This window comes from Crinia signifera, chromosome 4 (genome assembly GCF_055691185.1).
Source record: "Crinia signifera chromosome 4, ASM5569118v1, whole genome shotgun sequence".
NCBI classification, from domain to species: domain Eukaryota; kingdom Metazoa; phylum Chordata; class Amphibia; order Anura; family Myobatrachidae; genus Crinia; species Crinia signifera.
Window position 1 is genome coordinate 205326407 of NC_139220.1, and position 21477 is coordinate 205347883.

The 21477-nt window shown below is 41.6% G+C and overlaps 1 protein-coding gene across 8 annotated transcripts in view; it reads right to left on the reverse strand.

The window, feature by feature from the left end:
• Positions 1 to 1108: 1108 nt before the first annotated feature.
• MYO9A (myosin IXA) overlaps positions 1109 to 21477 on the reverse strand; it is a 131819-nt gene continuing 111450 nt past the window's right edge. For 6 of the 8 annotated variants that reach the window (XM_083183537.1, XM_083183534.1, XM_083183536.1 and 3 more), the window contains 14 exons: positions 17602 to 17718; positions 17098 to 17289; positions 14501 to 14548; positions 14032 to 14143; positions 13387 to 13448; positions 10863 to 11055; positions 9998 to 10126; positions 8825 to 8930; positions 8610 to 8741; positions 8218 to 8341; positions 8023 to 8076; positions 3560 to 3750; positions 2684 to 2826; positions 1109 to 2480 (listed from right to left, as the gene is read on the reverse strand). In XM_083183537.1, coding sequence (XP_083039663.1) covers positions 2071 to 2480; positions 2684 to 2826; positions 3560 to 3750; positions 8023 to 8076; positions 8218 to 8341; positions 8610 to 8741; positions 8825 to 8930; positions 9998 to 10126; positions 10863 to 11055; positions 13387 to 13448; positions 14032 to 14143; positions 14501 to 14548; positions 17098 to 17289; positions 17602 to 17718 — 2013 coding nt within the window. In that variant the 3' untranslated portion in view covers positions 1109 to 2070. The remainder of the gene's footprint in view (positions 2481 to 2683; positions 2827 to 3559; positions 3751 to 8022; positions 8077 to 8217; positions 8342 to 8609; positions 8742 to 8824; positions 8931 to 9997; positions 10127 to 10862; positions 11056 to 13386; positions 13449 to 14031; positions 14144 to 14500; positions 14549 to 17097; positions 17290 to 17601; positions 17719 to 21477) is intronic. The other 2 variants (XM_083183533.1, XM_083183532.1) reach the window with 1 other exon arrangement.

Genomic DNA, 21477 nt, shown 5'->3' on the forward strand with positions numbered 1-21477 from the left:
TGACTTAGATAGATTAGCGAGCGCTTCAGAAATCATTCGATGGTCGTCAACCATCGAATGATTTTGGGCCTGCACGCAAGGCTGTGAATGGATGTTTATGCAAAACATCAGTTCGCAGGCCTGTGGGGACATTTGGCGACCAGCAGGGGGCCGGCATTTGTACGCCCAGGTGGGAGGTGTTAGATGTCTTGCAAAGCAGCGAAATACTGCTGCTTTGCGAATCAACCAGAATCAAGTCTAAGTGTAGCACATGGTGACTTGTATTTTTACAATTACGAGAGGGTATCAAGCAATCAATCATCATTGGGCTGAATAACTATTTTAGCTTGATAATTCATTAAGCCAGTTTTATATTACAGTGATTTATAATGTGAGCCCTTTCCATAGCACAGCCCATTTTGTTCAGTAAGTTCAGAGGGAAACTAGTTTCAGTGAACACAGGAAAGCCATAAGCCTAGAGACCAAATACTGTTTATGTAGCAGCTTCTGGACAAGATTCAGGAGCTGAATCGTGTGTACTTACTATACTGGTAAATAGAAAAGGTGGTGGGATAAGGATAAAATAAAGCAATGATCTGATTTACTACAGCTACACACACCTCAGTCACTGTTATCTCTTCTCTTCTGGGCATAGCCTGACTACTCTTTCATTGCCTCTCATTTACCAGCACAGAGTATAGAGACGGTACCAACATAATATGTAATGCATCCAATCGGTCACGGAATCTTCCCACAATCCTGAGACTCGCCCTGTACTAGATATACCTATATACTGTACCTGTAAGAAGTAACCATCAAGACGTTGGCCAATATAGCATCTCCTAATGCACGGTTTTCATGACAAAACATACAGTAATCTTTAATTCATTGATATTTTCATTCACCAATTGAATGATCACTGCCCATAGGCTTATACAGTCTCTCCATGCAGGTAATGTATACTCTGTTTTCTATATTTCTCCTTGTTTCACAGAAACCCCACTGGATCATTCATCTATTCTGTTGCCCTGCTTTCATGTATTCACTTGTCTGTCCATAATTGCCATTCATTCTAATTTAGAAGAGGTCACATTATCTGCTGCAGTGAGGAGACAAGAAACACTACTGATTCAGCAGTTAACATTCTGCAGCTTTTGTTCTTTAATAAGCTCTGGCTTTGTTCGTGATGTAATGGATCTTACAGCAGTAAATTTACACAGATTGTACTGAATACATACAACAGCACTGACTCCCATTGCACGTTGCCTTGCGCTCAGTGGCTTCTCCCAGATGCAAGACATTTACATTCAGTATGGAAGCATCTGCCCTTTAGTAGGCTCAGCAGGCTTATGTTGGGGTAAAATCTGCAGCCAGACGGGTTATGCGTGAAGAGGCAGCTGCCCAGTTTTTAGGTCTGTCCCACACAAGTCCTCTTCTGCATAAAAGAAGATTTCGCTTGAATTAAAAGACTTCTGAACTCTCAGCACACATTGTTTACTTCCTGGAATATCTGTTCTCTGGATTATACCATGTGGATCCTAAAGAACAGGTGGAATGTACTCACCAAAAGGTCCATAGTTCTTTTTGGGTCAATGTTACCTCAGAGTTCAGATGCGGAGGACAAACATGGGCTATGGGGGCAATAACCCCCCACACAGAAGTTGATCCATGCATTGCAGGAGGCTCCACCCTTACAAAGCTTTGTGTAACCACAGTGCATATGCTGCTTTAAATTAAAGGGAATGGTTTATTTATATAGGGCTTAGAAACCACAAATAAAATTAATAATATTAATATAATAATATTTATAATAAAAGCCTCTCTGTTGAGATCAGTATATGCTGATAAAAGGAGTGTTAGAGTCCTGTAATGAGATCTCATAAGTAGATTCAGCTGGATAAGGCTTATGTTAGACATGGCCCCTCTTTTGCTTGGTAGATGTTGGCAGAACATGCCAAATGGTCTGTAGCTCCTGGTGACGTAGGAAGAACCAGGGTAAAGCTATAGGGTAGGGCACTGGTCTTGGCAAGAAGAGTGTTTGTGATTTGGTAGATGAAAGATGCCAATAAGAGGGTTAAGAATACACTTCCTTCAAACCATAAACTCATTGCTCCCAAACAAGACAAGGGACTGTGAGCTGCCATCTGTTCCCAGAATCCTTTGTTCCCCACTCTCAGGAGGATCTCTGGGTTTCTGAGGAGATTGTTTGACATTCTTTAGTTTTTGACGTCCTTTCTCAGGATTAAAAGTTCCACGACTTGTGAAATGTACAGGGGGCGTTGAGTCCTGAGAATCAACTGGGGCAGGTTCTCGATAAAAGGGGGATTTAGGGTGTAAATGGAACCTTTTTCTTCCCAGGTGAGGTAAGCAGGATGAGGCAATAGGAGATGAAAGGTTGCGGTCCCCACTGTCCGTGCTGTCACTTTCTCTCTTAACTGGTCTCCTTGTTCTTGTTGGCTCGGTATGTGTACCTCGCATGGAACTGAGAGTGTAGGTTCTTTCTGCAAGGAAGGAACAAAAATGAAAATCTAAACTATTTTAAAAATAGTATAAGTGAATACAGTAGTCAAAGGATATCATCATAAAGAAAGGAGATAGACGACAACACAATATGTACATGAAAAGCATTTGCACATTGTATTTAAATATTCTATATTTTCCATACTATCAATGAAGACAGGTGAAGCTGGAAGGAAAGGACTACCTGTCCTGATGGATGCCGCTCCCTCAGACTCGCAGTTCAGGTTCTCAGAGCTGTCTGCAGTCCCAAGAGATGCTTCAGACTCTAATGTCTCGTCATCTGAGGCTCTTGGCTCTAAAGCCAACATCTCATAAGCAAGTTCCTCTCTGGGTTAGGGAATAAAATGGAAATGAAGAAATACTACAGCATAAAAACACAATCAATGGCCAACATAGAACAATAAACCTGTACATTCAGTCCTATGTTGTGCCTCCTTTACATGTCTTTACTGACCTGTGCTATTTTGAAATTGTAATCAACAGCATGTCCAAACTTTGGCCCTCCAGCTGTTGTGAAACTACACATGCCAGCATGCCTTGCCATAGTTTTAGCATTCCCTAATAGCAAAACTGTGGCAAGGCATTATGGGACGTACTTTCACAACAGCTGGATGGCCAGTTTGGACATGCCTGGTCTACATGAAGACCAATCGAATGAGAGCCATATTTATTGCTATGCTAGGTGCTTCATCTGTTATCTAGAATTCTTACCACAATTCTGGATATAACGTTTCTATGTACTTTGTGGCACCATTCCTAAAAGGTTATATAAACAACAAATAAAATTGCACAACCTAACAAACCTAAAGTGGTTTAAAATGTAAAATGGCAATCCCATGGCATAAGCATTATCAAAAATGTTGTGACAGGGAAAGAAAACAATAATTGGCCTGATAGTGAAAAACCTACCGTATGTGGAGGGAAAACACTCAGCTTAGTGCACACTGACTCAGCAGTGCTCTGCCTGTGGCTTCCAAACTAGAAGCATTTTGTGTTACTAAGTAATATTTCACAAATTCTTTGTCATGCTACCCATATGCCATTGTGCCCCATGACTTACTTCTCTTTCTGTAGAGTCTCAATCTGCTGGGCCAATACTCTCTCCTCTTGCTGCATAGCTGCTTCCTTCTGGTCGGAGGACTCATCCTCTGAGGGAATGGTTGATAACCCATGGTCACCAGCAGCATCCGGAACAACCGGAGAGAGCCCTGAAATCACAGGGCTCAGACTGGAGCGTAGGCGTCCTTTGCCCTGAGCAGACACAAAGGCATGAATGATGGATAGGCAGTAACCCAGTGCATTCACTCAGATATTTGCTTTTATTATTATCTACCTTTTCCAAGGGATACATCAAACAAATCACATTGGTTGTCATGGAGAATTGCACATTTCCACACTGTATTTTTAACAAAATACATGTACACATGCCAATGGACAGTATGTGTCATTAATGTGAACATAAAATGTAATAAAAATATCATAAATAATAAAAAATAAAACAAGAACAAAAATGTGCACACAATATAATAGATGTGCTTGCCACAAAAATGGCAAATACTGTTTTACAATATTTTTTTTGGGGGGGGGGGGGTCACTTAGTACAAATGTTTTAGATTTTATATGTGTACACACATATATATATGTGTGTGTGTGTGTGTGTGTGTGTGTGTGTGTGTATTTACAAATACCAATGTACTACAACATACAGTATAATGTCATTTTGTAGCTATCAATGTAAAACCATATGTTACATGTGCCCTAGTACAATGCTGTATCCATTCTAGGTACAAATCCAGAAGCCAAAATATGTTCAGGATGCAGTTTATGTTTATATCTGTAGTAAAACTATGGTCATATTTATAGTTCTAGGATATGTACATTCTCATTACCCTTGAACATCCCAATTACTTCGTTACAGACAATCCTGTCAGGATTACTCATCAAGTCTCCTTGTGTGGCTTGAGTTGAGTGTACAGCATTGTAAGTAAATGTAAGTACACAAGTGTGCATTATCAATACAAAAGACCTAGATCTCAGCCAATGACTCACCGTATGTACATGTCTTTAGGCCTGTTAAGCAAAGACTAAACATAAGGGAGGTCAGTCTGGTGGCGGGAGGTGTTTAGTTGGCTAACTAAACGCCACCCGCACAAACGCCCCCGCGGCTTGCATAAACATCCATTCGCAACGTTGCGCACAGGGCCTAAATCATTCGATGGTCGTCAAGACACCCTGGCACTCCACCCGAATTTCCATGGGAAGGCCCAGCATTTTCAGGACGAGCATGAAACACTGAGCATTCCCAAATGCGCAACATGTACACGCCGGCCCCCGCACTGCCCCGTGCGAACGGGCCAGCGAATAATTAATTTGCCACGTCTGTTCACCCAAAGAGCCTGCACATGTGCAAAAATGTTTATGTGCACAAACAAAATATTGCTCCCCTGTGCGAATGTGCAGGGGAGCGAACAGACCAGAATGACCTCCAAGGTGTGATATTTTGTTTGCTTTTAGGTAACTGGTATGTTAATGATATTTGAATTTACTTTATATCCAATGGATGGAGAGAACAGGCTTTAATCTGTATAGAGTGTGGTGACAGGATACTGGGAACTTTATGTTTACTGGGGAAACAGCTCATGCACCTAAAGGCCGCCATACACTATGCGATTTGGGCCCGATTTGGAGGAATCGGGCCGTGAAATCGGGCCAAATCGCATTCGGGATTCGGGAGGTCGGACAGGCTGCACATAAGATTTGTTAAATTTTATGTGCAGCCCAAGGCGGGCAGGGGATGCAGCGTATAGTACGTGCGGTGGAGGGAGCCGAGCGGGGGGACTGTAAGCAGGGAGGCAGTGGGCGCACTATCCTGGGCGGGGGGGGGGAATGCCGCAAATAGATACTTCCAGGCGGTGAATGCCGAAAGGGGATCAGAGACAGAGACCGGGTAGCGTAGGGGAAGCCGGGCACATAGAAATGAATGGACAGCCAGTAATTGGCTGAGAGCTCTCTGACTGAGAGAGCTCTTAGCCAATCACTGACTGTTAATTAATTTCTATGTCCGCCCGCTGCTGCCCGGCTTCCCCTACGCTACCCGGTCTCTGCTCTCTGGTCCCCTTGCGGAGTTCACCGCCTGGACCATTGCGCCCACTGCCTCCCCTGCCTGGCTCCCTGCTTGCAGTCCCCCGCTCGGCATCTGGCTCCCTCCACCGCAGGTACTACAGGCTGCGCCGCTGCCTGCTTGCAGCCCCCATGCCCTGCTCAGCTCCCGCTGACATCAGCTCCCCGGGGGGACTGCATGTGATAAATCGCATGCGATTTATCACATGCAAAACCTGGCACATCAAGTGCCAAATCGTATGTGACCCCCCCCCAGGGGAGTTGTCAGTAGATTAGGTCCAACTTGTCCTTCGGACAAGTCGGCCTAATGTATGGGGGCCTTAACTCTCTATGACCCATTTGCTGACTGAGAACTCTCAGACTCATAAATCCCCAAATGCCTGACCAGTAGCACAGAAATACAAGGGGAGGAGAAAGCACAACTATCTCCAGCAAAACAACCCTAACTAGAATTGTGGAAAAAATCTGGTCCTCCCAATGAACCATCCAATTGGGGGATACTGGATACCACAGGGATGCCCAAAAGCATTTTCCGAAAAAGAGTACTCTTGGAATTTGTGGTGTACAGAACATTATGTCCAACATCCATCTTCATAACAAAAAATATTATGTGTACATTTTTGTGAAGATGTGCAAAGACATCCAAGGTGTCTGAAATAGCTGTACCATGCTGTGCCGCCTACAAAGCTACCACTGATCGGGTACGCACCCTTGCACTTATGGACCAAGGAAGGGCTGCCTCATAGCAGAGTACCGAAAGTAACCATTCTGGGAATAGACTGTTTGGAAGCTTGCTGGAAGGGGGAGATTTACTAAGGCTTCATGAGTGATAGAGAGAGATAAAGTACCCTCAGAACAGGTCTTAACTGACATGTTACAGACTGGGTTTGAAAAATGACAGTTTGTAGCAGATTGGTTGTTTATCTCTCTCCACTTCATCACTCTCCAAGGCTTAGTACATGTGCCCATAAATGCCCTTACAATAGCCAGAAGACACAGAAAACTCTCTCTTTTCCTGGAGACCATTTTGTTTCTAAAGCTAGGATCACACTCTCCTCATTCAAAAGGAACTTGGAGACCTCTCTGAACTTCTCCGAGCTGTGGAGGTAATGAACGGAAGGTAATCTGCCAAGAAAGGAATTTTTAAGTCCACTGGTTCAAAAGCATTGTGGTGAAGTTTGCACCAGGTAGAGTTACCAAGGAGGATGAATGGCAGCTACACGTGCATTACTCCATGTAAGATGCTCAAAAGCAAAAATGGCCTGAGCAGCCCTTCAGGCAATCCTGCAGAAATGGCAGTAACTGGTCCAAAAGAAAACAGGATGTTTGAAACCTTGGTGATGTTGATATTGCAAACCATATAGTAATTATTTGCTAAAATCCGTATGTCTGTGCAATAGATTGTAAGCTTGCGAGCAGGGCCCTCCTACCTTTTGACTGTCTGTAAATACCCTGTTTGTTGTATCACTGTCTCCTTTGTAAAGAGCAAAGAAGTTGAATCATACCTGCAAGCTGTGATGGTGCGCTATCGGCACATTGAATATACCACAATGAGTACACAGTTGTTAAAAAACCTTAAGTGGATATTTCTGGGACAAAGATGATGTCATATTCTAGAGGTTGCACAGCAAGAGTGTGTACAATTTGGGAGCTAAAAGATAAAAAATTTTCCTGTCTCTTTGGACAAGCAAAGACTTAAAAGTGGTGCCTGGTAGCATTATGGTGTTCGTACGTTATCTGCAAGTGTTATTAACCTGAATTATTTAATGGCTGCTCTAGGTTTGATTCTGGAGTTCAATCTCTAATGGCAACAGAATTGTCTGTGACCAAAAGGCCAATAGCAGATGTTCTAGAATATAGATGACCCTCACACTATCATTCTAAGAGAAATAAGATAACCATAAAAGTAATATTCTCCTATCAACATTCAGTCACGATGCAGAATGAATTTCTGATGACTCCTACACCGGTTTATGTGGGGGTGTTATAGGACTTATACATTCCTGGCTTGTTTTTTTTTTGCAGATAAAGCAAATATTGGTCACATGTCCATAAATTGTGTGACAAACACAACAGGGGTGTAACACCACAAGAGACAGATGGGTCCTATTCCTAGTAATGCGATTGTAGTAGGATAAATAGAAATTGTGAGTGGAATGGCATGCACAAAGTGTACATTGAAGGTGTGTCAATGGATTAATAAAGTAGAAGTGCTGGAAAGCAGACACAAAATGTTTATAAAAGGTGAGTAAAATAAGTACAATGAGCTTTGGGGACAAAACATGCATAAGAAATGCTATGTAATGTACCAGATACAGGAGAGTGAGTGTAAAGGTATACTACTTGTGTTAATGGGGACAAAATGAATGAGCGTCACAGACAGCCTGATCTTAGTATACATACCGACAGGGTGCTGCGATTTATGCTCATAAATCTAACTGCAATTAGTACGGGTTTCTGGATTAGAGAAGGAGATGAAAGGAAAGCAGAAGTTAGAGGTGGAGAGGAGTTAAAGATGGCGAGCAGAAGGGGCAAGTTTGAGAGTGTTATAGTTAAAATCATCATCTGAACCCTCCTTGAAACCCAAATTTCGCTCACCATGGACCTGCGTATTAGGGAGAGGCGACTCTTGGCTTTGTTCTCTGCAAACTCCAGGCTATTGATATCCTTCAGACGAGCTCTGTATTTATTCATTTGTTCTAGCACAATCAGCTCCACACAGCTACATCAAGAGAAACATTGACAGAGCAGTAGAAGACATTACTTATCAATAGATATAATCTAGAAGTGTCCTATGAGGTTACTGAGCAGAATCTACGGCATGACAATTGTTCTCATAGTGTAATATTAGCAGATGTACGAAGCAGTAAAACAAATAGTGCATAGGAGGGGCTATATTGAGGCATTAAAGGCGGCAGAGTAAATAGGTTGCAGTACTTGGCCTAGTTCATCATGCAGACGTTAATATAGAAATGCTGTCTATGTCTTACGCTGTGGTCTTGCCAATGTCTTGCACACTCTGCAGTGGGTCTGTGGTATCTGGGCAACGGAGAATACATGGGGCGAATACAATTGCTATTGCGTTGGCAGACATGCGATTGGTCTCCTCCTGTTGTGCGATCCTAAGGACATTAAAAGCAATTGGTAAATAAGCATATATGGCATGCACAGGTCTATACAGTAGCATCACTAAAAGAGTTGCCACCTGACAAGATGAAAGATGAGTCTTTCCAAAGTACTGAGGTGTGTCCGAGAGAGCTGATCTATGACTGAATAAACACCCCGCACAGTTTCCTTCCTCTCTCCAAGACCTGAAGAAAAGAGGTGGGACAATTCTTTATGCAAAGCGCTATTATAGAATGAAGCAAATACAAACAGAAATATATAGTAAAGTGCAGTGTTGCCCAAGAAGGTGGTACATGTGTGGGTTTACACCCTTCAGTTGTTTAACCTTTGGAGTGTGTTGCTTGTCTAAAGTCTGCTCTTAGTAGCTTCCATGGCTGCGACATAGGAGGGTTTGTGCTATCAGAGGCTCTGGCCCTACCTGCTGTGCCCAACAACCAGTGCTGATATTCTTGCATCTACCATGTACAGATTTTTATTTTATTTTTTAAATACTATGTACTGTATGTATTCTTATACTCCTTTTCCAACTGCAAGCTGGGTCGCACCCGGGATTTTGTACCCGGCTACAGCCTGGGTGCGACCCAGTTTGCAAACCCATTCACACTAGAGCCCCACCCGGCATAATCCCGGACTGGTGACGCCATCGGGAGGTGGGGTTGGGGAGGCACTGGGAGATGAAAGTATCTCCCAGCGCCGGCTTTTGCACTGTAGTGAAGGGACCCGGGTCGCATCGACCCCGGTTACCCGTTTACACTAAACAGTGACCCAGGTTGAACCTGTGTTCAACCCTGGTCGCTACCTGGGTAGAAATGCCAGGTCTCACGATCTGGGTTATTTCTACAGGGAGCGTTTCCACCTGCCTAAAATCCGGGTTTTGCGCGCTCCTGTGCAAAAACCCGGGATATTGAGGCTAGTGGAAAAGGGGTATTATTTATACTATGTCTATGATGTACTTTTGTATGCACTATATATCCTATTATGCTTATTTTGTGTGCACTATGTAGGGTGCTGCAGGCACCTTGTGTCGTGGTATAAACAAAGGATAATAATAAAAATAATAATAATAATGGTAGCGAACAAAAGAAAGAAGGTGTGGCTAAGATGTTTGGGTAAACGAATATAGTGAAAGAGCAAGAAGTGTAAGGAAAGTCATGTCAGGGAAATGACTACATGATGTAAGCAGTACAGGAAAAGCAATTAAAGGGAAATCAATTGGACGAGACAGAGGCATGACACGTCTACAATTGCTTACCCATAGATCTGAGGAACTCTTCATAAAGTTCAAATGTCATCAGTGGATTGGGAAGCTCCCGCAGCCACTGCTTAAACACACTAGCAATCACATGGATGTTGTAGTCGTCCAGATTTACATTGTCAATATCTGCAATAGAAGAACAATAAGCCACAAAGATCAGAGAGATTATTACGGGACTAGATGCAGAAAGTGAGAGACAGGAAGAAAAATAAGTTGTAACTAAGGTGTTGTATAAATAAACATTTATAAGGCAAATACTCAAATACAGAATGGAAATGTGAAAAAATATTTGGGCAGAAGTTTGTAATATAAAAATAAATGGGGGCCAGATGTAATGAAGTCTGAGTTGGGTGGCTGTGCGGGATGCTTGCTGAACCCCGCTGTTCATAGTTTTTAACTTGTAAATTATTGCCCCCTTTAAAAAACTTCCAAGTTCAGCTGGCACCCCGCAGGGCTGGCAACCCGCAGCTGATATCTCGCAGAGCAAACTCGGAATTCATTGCATCTGGCCCCGGATGCCAAAAGGGAAGTTAATTATATGTGTAAACAAATTTCATTAAGCTGCATTGATATGGTCTGACTGGTTTCATGATATTTGCAGCTATCCAAGCTCCTACTGGTATTGTCAATATTAAGCTAATGCTGCAAACAGACCAGGGGATTGTCTCTCAGGCTTGGACCATTACACCCATTGAGGAAGCTGTTGGACGGAACAAGGGGCTTGGGATAGAGACCTTTTGATTAATTTTACCCTCAAAATTTGGTGGTGTTATCTTTCCAGCAAAACCGGAGGCAGAACTCATTGGGAAGTTTCTGGAAACTATAGATTATGGGGACTGGGGAAGAGAAGGGATGTAGTTACCTGTGTCCAGGTTCTGTCTGAGCTCACGAATCTTGTTGGTGGAACCAGGTTTCCTATATATGCCTTCTGTATACAAGCCATGCATCTCAATGTAACTGATAAGTTTCTCTAGCACCACAGGAACAGTTCTCTCTTCATTAGTTAGGCGGGATAACTCTACTCCAAAGTGGCGGGAGGACAGCTCAAAGTCATACTAAATTGGAACAAAAAGATAGAGGAAGAGTTACATGAATAATATAAAGTAAATTATTAGCCAATACATTTGTGTATACGTAAGACTGCAACAGTATAAAACAGTTAGATAACTTTGTCTCCCCCATACATTTTAGAAGAAAAAAAAAAAAAGAGATGGAAGCCGATCATTGAGCTTACCAAGGCAGATGACGGAGCAGGACTTGGGACAGTATACATGTTCCCCCCTCCCTCATTCCTGCATTGATGTTTGCCTTGATTACATTGTGGGTTGTGTGTATTGTATTATGGCCCTGATTCAGGTTGGCTTCTAACTAGCTGAATTCGCAGTGGGGACTGATGTTACGGGTCTGCGCATGTGTACGCATTTTCAGACCAACAGTTTAAATGCATTCAGCGAGTATTACATCTGCCAATGTAGTCAAGGAGCTGGAGCATGAGGACACCCAGCATTTCCTGGGCGTACCACAAAAACAAAAAAAACACGGGGCGTTCACATGTGAAGGCAGGCATGACTAAACCTTATTGGGGCAGCCGGCTGACGTCACAGGATGTCAGCCACCCCCAGTCTACGTCCAGGCGGTCGTAAATTAGGGTCATGGACTGACTTTTATTTGCCAACGACTGGAACAATCATTTGATGGTCGCCGACCATCGAATGATTTCCCCCTTACACTTGCATGCGAATGGATGTACACATGTACACATCTATTCGCATGCAGATGCGGCCGTTCACATGGGGAAGGGGGGCGTCAGTTTGCACAGCCGGCGGGCGGCATCTGACTGCTCAATAAGCTGCTAATGTAAGCGACTTACTGAGCCAACGTGAATCACCCCCTAAATGACTTCCATGTCACAAAGCAACCTAGCACAGATATGAAATTGGCAAATGCCTATGTGCATGTTGTGTTGTTATATGTGAACTAATTGTGGTAATCACGGAGTGGTTAATTGTGTACACCAGTAGAATCAGTATATGAATTGTGTCACACAGTGAGGCTTTACAAGGGCTGTAGAATAATGGCTATACTGGTAGGGTAATTGGCTCCCAGCAAAAATTAACCCTAGCAGTGGCGTAAGTTCAAACCAGCGGCCCGGAGGCGAAATAACAATGGTGCCCCTTCTTCTTTCAACACCAACACCATTGCAGTCTGGCCAAATTAAGGATCACATGGCCACATATGAACACACGCAAATCCACATACACAGCCTCATATACACACACAGCCACATATACACACACACACACACAGCCTCATACACACACACACACACACACACACAGCCTCATATACACACACACACACACACACAGCCTCATATACACACACACACACACACACACACACACACACACACACAGAGCCACATATGCACAGACAAACACTCCCCACACACTCAAAGCCACATATGCGCACACATACACAGCCAAACACACAAACAGCCACACACTGAAAAGTGATCCTGGTGTGTGCCTTACTGTAAGCACTCTGTCACCGCCGAGGCACATCCGCCAGCCCCTCTTCCATTCTCAACCTGAGCAGCGACAGCGCGGATGAAGGAGCTGGGGTTGTTCAAGTGGGAGACGGGCATGGACAGCAGGACTTTCTCTGTCAGGCAGACAGTGCCCCCGCCTCCTGACTGCCTACTACTCGATCAACTCCTAACATGCCGCCGCTCCGCGTCCTGTCGCTGCAGAGCTTCTGATGTAAGTGACTGGGGCACCGGAGATGGTCGTGTCTCCGGTACTTCCGCCACTGAACCCTAGAATGTCTGTGTGTGCGTGTGGTAGGGAATATAGATTGTAAGCTCCAATGGGGCAGGGACTGACGTGAATGTTCAAGATTCTCTGTAAAGCGCTGCAGAATATGTATGTGCTATATAACTAGTAATAAATAAATAAGCAGATGTACAGCTATGCTGAAAGTGGGTCTAATTCAGATGTAGTTGCTATGCAGATGCTGCAGTGATCTTTTCCAGTGACAAAACTGTGAGGCATCGTAAATGTAGAAGCTGCCCACAATTGAACAGAGACAGCTACCAAAATAATTGCAACAATCTCATCTTCTCCATCACTACCACGCTGCAGATGCAGGGAACATCAACACCCTGACTGCCTCCATGACCCTGCCGAATGTCTGCAGGAGATGGAACACTGGTGAATGTGCAGTAGCGCTGGCAGTGGATATCTTGGGGTCTAATAACGCTTGTAAGGCATAATGGAGTTAGTGCAGGAGCACACTCCATTACCAACATGCTTGTGTTGATATTGTCTGCAAACAAACACAAAAACAAACAAATAATAATCTCACACAAATAATAAATAGCTCACCTTTTTACTGCATGTTGTGGTGATCTGGGAACAGCACTTCTTATGGCAAGCAAATCTACACACTGAGATTTAATACTGTATTAATATATGCCACAAAGAAAGTATAAATTCAACCCTATACCACAGGGATGGGGAAACTTTGGCCATCCAGCTGTTCCCAGCATGCCCTGCAACAGTTTTAGCATTGCCAAATAGCAAAATTGTAGCAGAGCATGCTGGGATGTGTAGTTCAACAGCTGGAGGACTAATAGTTCCCCCTCTCTGCTATACCATGTCAGAAGCTTATTAAAGAAAAGGTGCAAAGAGTTAACAAAAATGCACATAATTACAAAAAGAGGAGTGTGCAGATAACAGCCATTTTGTGAAAACACTGGTTCATGAAAAGGGTATTTATATTATTTTTCTAGTCTGAAATAAGAAGAAGGGGTCCTAGGATGATAGGGACTATTGACCTAATGATTGTCTACCTTAGTCGACATGCATTAGGATGATAGATACTAAAGGTCGACAGGTCATAGCTGCATTGCAGCTATGAGATTTATCAGCAAATCTCTGACATATATTTCTAAACAATGGACAACTAACTAAAGATGCAAAGCTGGAACAATGCAGTTTGCTACAACTATATATATATTGCAATCTTACATTTACAAACAGCAGCTCGGTCCATGATCCAGATAAGTGAAGAGCAGAACTCGCAGTATGTCGGAATGTTGTATTGAGTGGCTTTAAATATATGACCATTGTGTTCCTCAACCTGAAATATATAGGTAAGAAAACGTAAGAAACAGGAAAAAAAGAAGCACAGGGGAGAGAGATATCCATGTGTGGCTCTTTAGGTGTTGGTAGAAGGGTGGCGATCAGTACAAAAACAGGACAAATCAAAGGACAGTAATCAATAACCACGGGTAATTGCTTCACCTGGGGCTATCCAATTAGCGTGCACAGGTTTCACTGAACCTGTGTGTTTTCAGGAGGTGTTTTTTTATTTTGAGCAAGTAAACTGGATAGCCCAAAAATGATCAGAGAAACATCATGAAAAATACCCCCCAATGTAGTAGGGTGATGGGGAAAAAGTCCGAACATAATATGAAAAATAATCACATTAACTTACAATATCTGACTCCTTTTTCCTTCTCTTCTTTCTTTCGGTCTTTTGTGTCTTGAAAAAAAGACATATCAATTAATATAAATCATTAACATAATCTAAGTATTGTTTATGAAAAGCTTTTCTGTACTTCATTGTTTCTGTACTGTATTACATTCATTCTATCTGTTAAGCGCCTTGAGTCCTATCGGAGAAAGAGTGCTATATAAATAAAATTATTATTATCATTTTGAAGTGTGTCTGTGTGTGCGCACGTCTGTCACATTGCGGACACACTGTGGCACTCAGAGCTGCCAAACTTGGCAACAAGGTACCTCTGGGCCTGGTGACATGCACATCGAAACCATTTTTGTGAAATTTCACTTAGAAATTTAAAAAACACCAAGGTTCAATTTGCCTTGATTGATGATCTGGAAAAAAACAGATGACAAAGGAACACCACCACACCCGATTTCATTGCTGTCATTTTGTAAGAATGCAAAAACATTCTAACATTATGGTGGAGGCTTTAAACAATTGAGAACAATTGGGGATTACCATATACCACACATCACACACACACAGTACACCAAATACACACACACATACACACACATATATATGTAGCGCACCTAACACCCTTACACATTGCACAAATATACACAGCACACACCACATGCAGTACAACACACACTCAAAAACAGTACAAAGAACACACACACTTAAAAATTGCACAGATACAGGAACACACACAAACATATATACGTAGCGCACCTCACACACTTACACATGATTATAACACAGCTTAAAAGGCATAGCTAAACAAATCTGAGGAGGACATTAATTCGGGTATATAACAACAGAGTGACATAGAGCCAAAACTCACGGCCAGATCACACACCCGGTATACATACTGCCATTTGCCAAATGCTGATACATAACAGCTAAATAGGCAATAATACTAATAAATTTGAACACGGCACATGACATTTACTAGAGCCTAATATATGGCCAAGTCACATAGCCCATTTCAAATACAAGTATATCGCTCCACAGACTAAACAAATATAGGTGACAGAGTGTGACATAGAGCCAATTCTAAGGCCAAAAACACAATACTGTACTGGGAAATAAAAGCCCAAAATGAAAGCTTGAGTCACAAATTATATCAAAATTGCCATATGCTGATTACAACACAGCTTAAAAGGCATACCTAACAAATCTGAGGAGGATATTAATTCGGGTATATAACAACAGAGTGACATAGAGCCAGACTCACGGCCAGATCACACACCCGGTATACATACTGCCATTTGCCAAATGCTGATACATAACAGCTAAATAGGCAATAATAATAACAAAAAATTTGAACACGGCACATGACATTTACTAGAGCCTAATATATGGCCAAAGTCACACAGCCCACTCAAATACAATTATATCGCTCCACAGACTAAAGAAGTATAGGTGACAGAGTGTGATATAGAGCCAATTCTAAGGCCAAAACACTTATCCAAGTGTAATATAGAGCCGAACTTAAGGCCAATACACTTACCAGTATAGCAAATAAAAACTGTAAATAATATCTTGGTATAAATATATCTAACTGCATTATCTTCTATATATATAAAAAATCCAGTGGTGTGTCAGCTGGACATAGGGGTTGGTAAAATAAGTGATTTCATTCACTACCAAGACAAAGCCCTGAAAAACAACTGTCATATTCCCTTACAATAACAAGGTGAACAATAACAGTATATTGAAAACATAACAAAAGTGGAAATACAGAAACTGTTTATATGCGGGAATACCACCCGACTGCTAAAATAAAACCAAAACATCCTATGAAACCTGCCTACACGTTTTAAAAATTCTGTCCAACACTAATTTTCTTTTCTTATCACTGTATATGTATGTTGGGATATTTTAACCTCTCCAATTTTCGCACACTTTTTGTGGTATACCCCATGTCACAGTTCATAACATTAAAGACAATAGGGGTTCCCACAATTTTATATATAAAAATATAAAAAGAAAATTATTTGAGTAATGATATCTTTGTAAAACCAGGAGTGCGTCCACAAAAAACTGTCTTTTTTCTTCTCCTCAATACTTTTGAACACTTACACATTAGACAGATACACACAACATAACACACCACTCACAGTACAACACACACCCACATTCACTACAACCCCCCCACCCCCCCAAAAAAAACAACCCAGTACAACACACACAAACAAATGCACTTAAACATTGCACAGATACACACAGCACACTACACACACATATATATATATATATATATATATATATATATATATATATATAGCGCACCAACAAGTCAGGAGCGTTTTGTTTCAAACAACAACACCACCACACCTGATTTCATTGCTGTCATTGAGTATCAATGCAAACACATTCCAGTTTTGTGGTGGAGGTTTGATCAAATGACAATCTTGGGCCTTTGGCACAGCATAATTAGATGAAATTTTACAGCAATTTTTTTCCCAGGCAAAGGTTTTCCCAGGCAACGCTGGGCAGGTCAGATAGTACAGTATTTCCAATATTTAACTAAATTAACTCACAAACTAAGGTTTTTTTACGCATTTGGCTAGAATTACCTTTCCAGGGGTGTAATTCAGAGGTTTATAATCGTGAACAAATTCATCTAAGAAAACCTTGAATGTATTTATCCAAACTCTAACTGGAGATTCACTCCATGCCCGTGGTTGATGCTGTTTCATGGTCTTGTCCAGGATCTGCTCAAAAAGGGCCCCCAGGTCCCTGTAACGGATGCTTTTCCCATCTTCTCCCTATAGCAAGTGATGGGATTAAGTGTTTAAAAAACAAAAACAACTCACACAAATCTGAATAATCGAAACAAAGGTTACAGTACTGCCGGAGAAGAGGCAATGCAACAATGACAAATTCCAGAAAAAGAACAAAGAAGAAATGAATGTACTAATGATCAGGGTGTGAGAACATAATATTATCATAAATATTAGGGGTGTGATAACCTCAAATTATCGAGGATTGTTAACCACACACACAGTATGGGATTAGTTACAGACACACATTAATCACTATGATCTAAACTGTTCCAACATCAACAAGTCAGAAGTTACCATGAGTGAAGTTGAATAAAGACTGAAAATATTCTGGCGGAATTCTTTCAGAGCTCGTTTGAAGAGAACATCCACCATAGAATCCTTCTTTCCATCTTCTGAATCCAGATCATTAATCTGAAAAGAGACATCAGAAATTAAACAAAAAACACTAACACATACTCTATATCAAGGGTGCTCAAACTATTTTACTAAACTAAAACTAAAATTAAACATAAAATTATTACAGGACCCCACCAAGTTACTACTGAATGGCCACCACATATGTGGTCAGCAAAGTGACCGCTTTTGTGACTGGGAGGCAGTGGGTAATGGGGGTGAATGGAAAAGGGTGTCAGTGGGATGGAAGAGGGAAACAGTGGGTGTTTAATTAAGGAGTTATACCCTGTCCCCATCCACAGACACCTTAACCTGATGATCAACAACATAGAGTCACGACCCCATGCTGAGGTGGTCAGGACCCACAGTTTGAGAACTGCTGCTCTAGATTATATAAACCCTTGTGTCCTATTCTGCCTGGAGTAAAAGAAGCAAGGCTCTAGGCTACACTGGCAAGGAGAAAAGTTGCTGTCTGATATCCACAGTACAATTATTATTATTACATTTTATTTATAAGGCGCCGCAAGTGGTTCACAGCATCAGACATAGGGCATACATAACAATACAGTGTACACAGAACTAAATAGAACAGCAACAGAATAACTAAAAGAGACCACAGGTTAGCAGCACAATTCTTAATACACTATACAGCTGAGATGTAGGGAAGCAGAGGAGTAGTCTGCATGCTACCAAGTGCAGGTTGTCCGTGGTAGAGATGAATGAATACAAGTGAGAAGAGATGTATAGATGATAGGTTGGTAAGTGAGCTGTAATTGATGTGCGAGAGAAGAGGGCTGTAAACTACAAAAATATACTATACATCCCACTTAGAGGGCAAACGTCTCCTCTTCTCTGCCTCTGTAAAGTGTATGGAGGTATGAATGGACAAACGTTTCATTCAAGGAACTCTGATACAGTCACCTCAGTGTAATTCCTTCACCAGACAGTCAGAGGGGCAATACCATACTTCCTTTATTAGCGAAAAGTGTCTCCTCCTCCCTGATATTGAAATTTGTAAAAGTGGTCCTACACAGATATACGCTGTTGTTACTCCAGACCATATTGGTATGTTCACATGTAAAGAGAGTGAGCACGACCGGATTAGGTGGAGAACTTAGCATAACAAAGTTCTCAATAGCGTTAGTATAAATAAGATGGCTGTCCCAGTTACAGGTGTCGAATAGCAGCTGGATGGTCCCAGTAATATTCTCCTCGAAGTGGGTGTGGATTGGGTACTCCTATCCAATCCCACTTAGAGGAGAATATTACCAGGACCATCAAGCTGCTATTCGATACCAGTTACCGGGACAGCCATCTTATACCAAACGCTGTTGACATCTTTGTTATGCTAAATTTCCACCTAATCTGATTGTACCCACTATCTTTACATGTGAACATACCAATATGGTTTGGAGCAACCACAGAGCATAATATCTGTGTAGGACTACATTTACGATTTTTTTTTTAATTATTATTATTTTTTACAATGATCTTGGGGTCATAATTGACTTTTTAAGAATTATCTCTACTTTACATCACCTTTAACAACTAGGCTCAAAAAAGCCCTAAGTGTGTTTATCATGTGGCGATCCATTGTGCACCCCTGAGTGCATTATTAAATTATTAATAAAATAATAATAATTAAACATTATTTTTAAAAAACAGATAATAATCTGTGGGAACAAAGTTGCCACTTCTGTTCCCATTTGCAGGAACTAGAGTATTTGAGATGGGTTGGGATTAGCTTTTGAGTAACTGACCACACATTGTACTGTCAATTGTACATAGGATCAAAGATTCTGTGAGGATTCTTCCCGTAACATAAAATCATCCAAAGGTGGTATTACTTTTGTTTTGCTTTTTTGGTTGAAAATTAAGAAAAACTACCCGGTTTAAAATGAAATATGGAATTACTCATGTTGATCATTGAAATATGGCCATAACCGCCATCAGTATTTTAAAACCAAAGAGACTGAAACGGAAAGCCTGAAATTCAGAATTATCATACTGTGAATCAGAGGAATTGCTGGTGTCCCCCACAAAAGGGTACATGGAGATCAGCATCTATCCCATATATTCCACTTTTTCCATATTGTTCATAATCGATCGAAGAAACTCAATTTTTAAACTCTCCTTCTGTAGATGAAGATTCAATGACCAGAGCAGGGAATAGGTTTGAATAAAAACTGAACTTTATCTGAGTGACTGGGACAACAGGGTTGTTAGTTGCTGATATTAAAAAGTTTGAATTGATTATTTTATAGTCAAAGTTTTTCTGCAATTGAAAAAAGAACAATTGTAAAAAATCATAACCCCTGGTGATTATGCCTATAACCCAGATATTTGATGTTATCATCAACCACCTGCCCCTGTAAGATTATAGATACTTCTGCACTGGTCTCCATCAAATGAGAGGAAACACTGTCATGCTGGTTTGCCCACACACTGCAATCAGTCCTTGCTTGCTAAAGAGGGCTGTTCCCTATGCTTTGTCTGAAAATGACGTAACCAGAAGGGCTGGATGAACGAAAGGAAGGGCCACTATAATTTAGCAATAAAGCAGATAAAAATGCTCCCTTTGTACAGTATCTACAAATGGTTAATAATTTGTACCTAATCCTTGACCAAATACGTAAAAAGAGAACCTCCTATGATTTTTGGTACACATGCCAGTGTCAATGGCTGCTTCTTAAGGTAAAAAGCTGATTCTGATGGGAAAGAAGCTTGGATCTAGGTTTCCCAGGCTTCGGTCCATTCCTTATACATTCCGCTCATCTTTCCACAACTTTATTGACCCAAGAAAAAGCTAAATACATGGAAATGAGAAGTCCCACCTGTTTTGAAAACCGATTTCAACGTAATTTAGATTATACCTTTCTATCTGAAATGCCCTAAGAGATACACTAGGTGGAGGGATAGTCGTTTTCTTAGATAAAAAAGGCAATTGGAGATTCAACTTTTGGCGATGTCTCCCATTTTGTTCTACTTTTGAAAGGCATAGAAGCATGTTCTGTGGAAACCTGGCACTTCTTAATAAGATTTTTCCATATTTCACATAATAGATCCTCTTAATGATGACAAGTGTTGTCTCAAGAACTTCTGCTGCCTAACTACATTTAGCACTTCTTTGACTGCATAAATAAGGTGTTATGCCCCACAGCACTGATTGAGTCCTCCCCAGCTAGTGAGGATACCTTAACTTCTTTGAAAATACAAATGCAAATGTGTATTCCCAGAGTCAATGCTTTATTCCTCTGTAGTGCAATCTAAGCCACATGCCAGATCTGTATTGGCCACTGATCTGGGAACTAGGTAGTTATGTACAGTTTGCAGCCACTTATCAACTGTTTCCTGAAAGCCTTCCAAGAAAATAATTACTGCCAAAGCTGCTTAAAATAATAGGCACTTACAAAGTCTCTTCAGAGATGTTCCTATACACAATAGCCCTAATTTAGCAGCACTCGGAATGGGGCAAATTCTGGCCTTTTCCTATGTTTGGGGATCTGCGCATGCATATTTGCGCATGTGCAAACCTCGGCAAGGAATGGCTTTGGCGAGTTACACACTCGCTGGACCATTCGTTGTGGGGAAGGAGGGCCAGGGGTGGACGTGGGCGGTGAAGGACCTGGACCAGGTAAACACCCTCCATTTTATGGGTGTCTCCATGGGTAACTGGGTGAGCCAATGCCTGCCGGGCTGCTGACATCACAGGACATCAGCTACTCGCCCCGTCTTCGTCATTGCGCTCGTAAATGAAAGTCCGTTTCACTGGCTTCT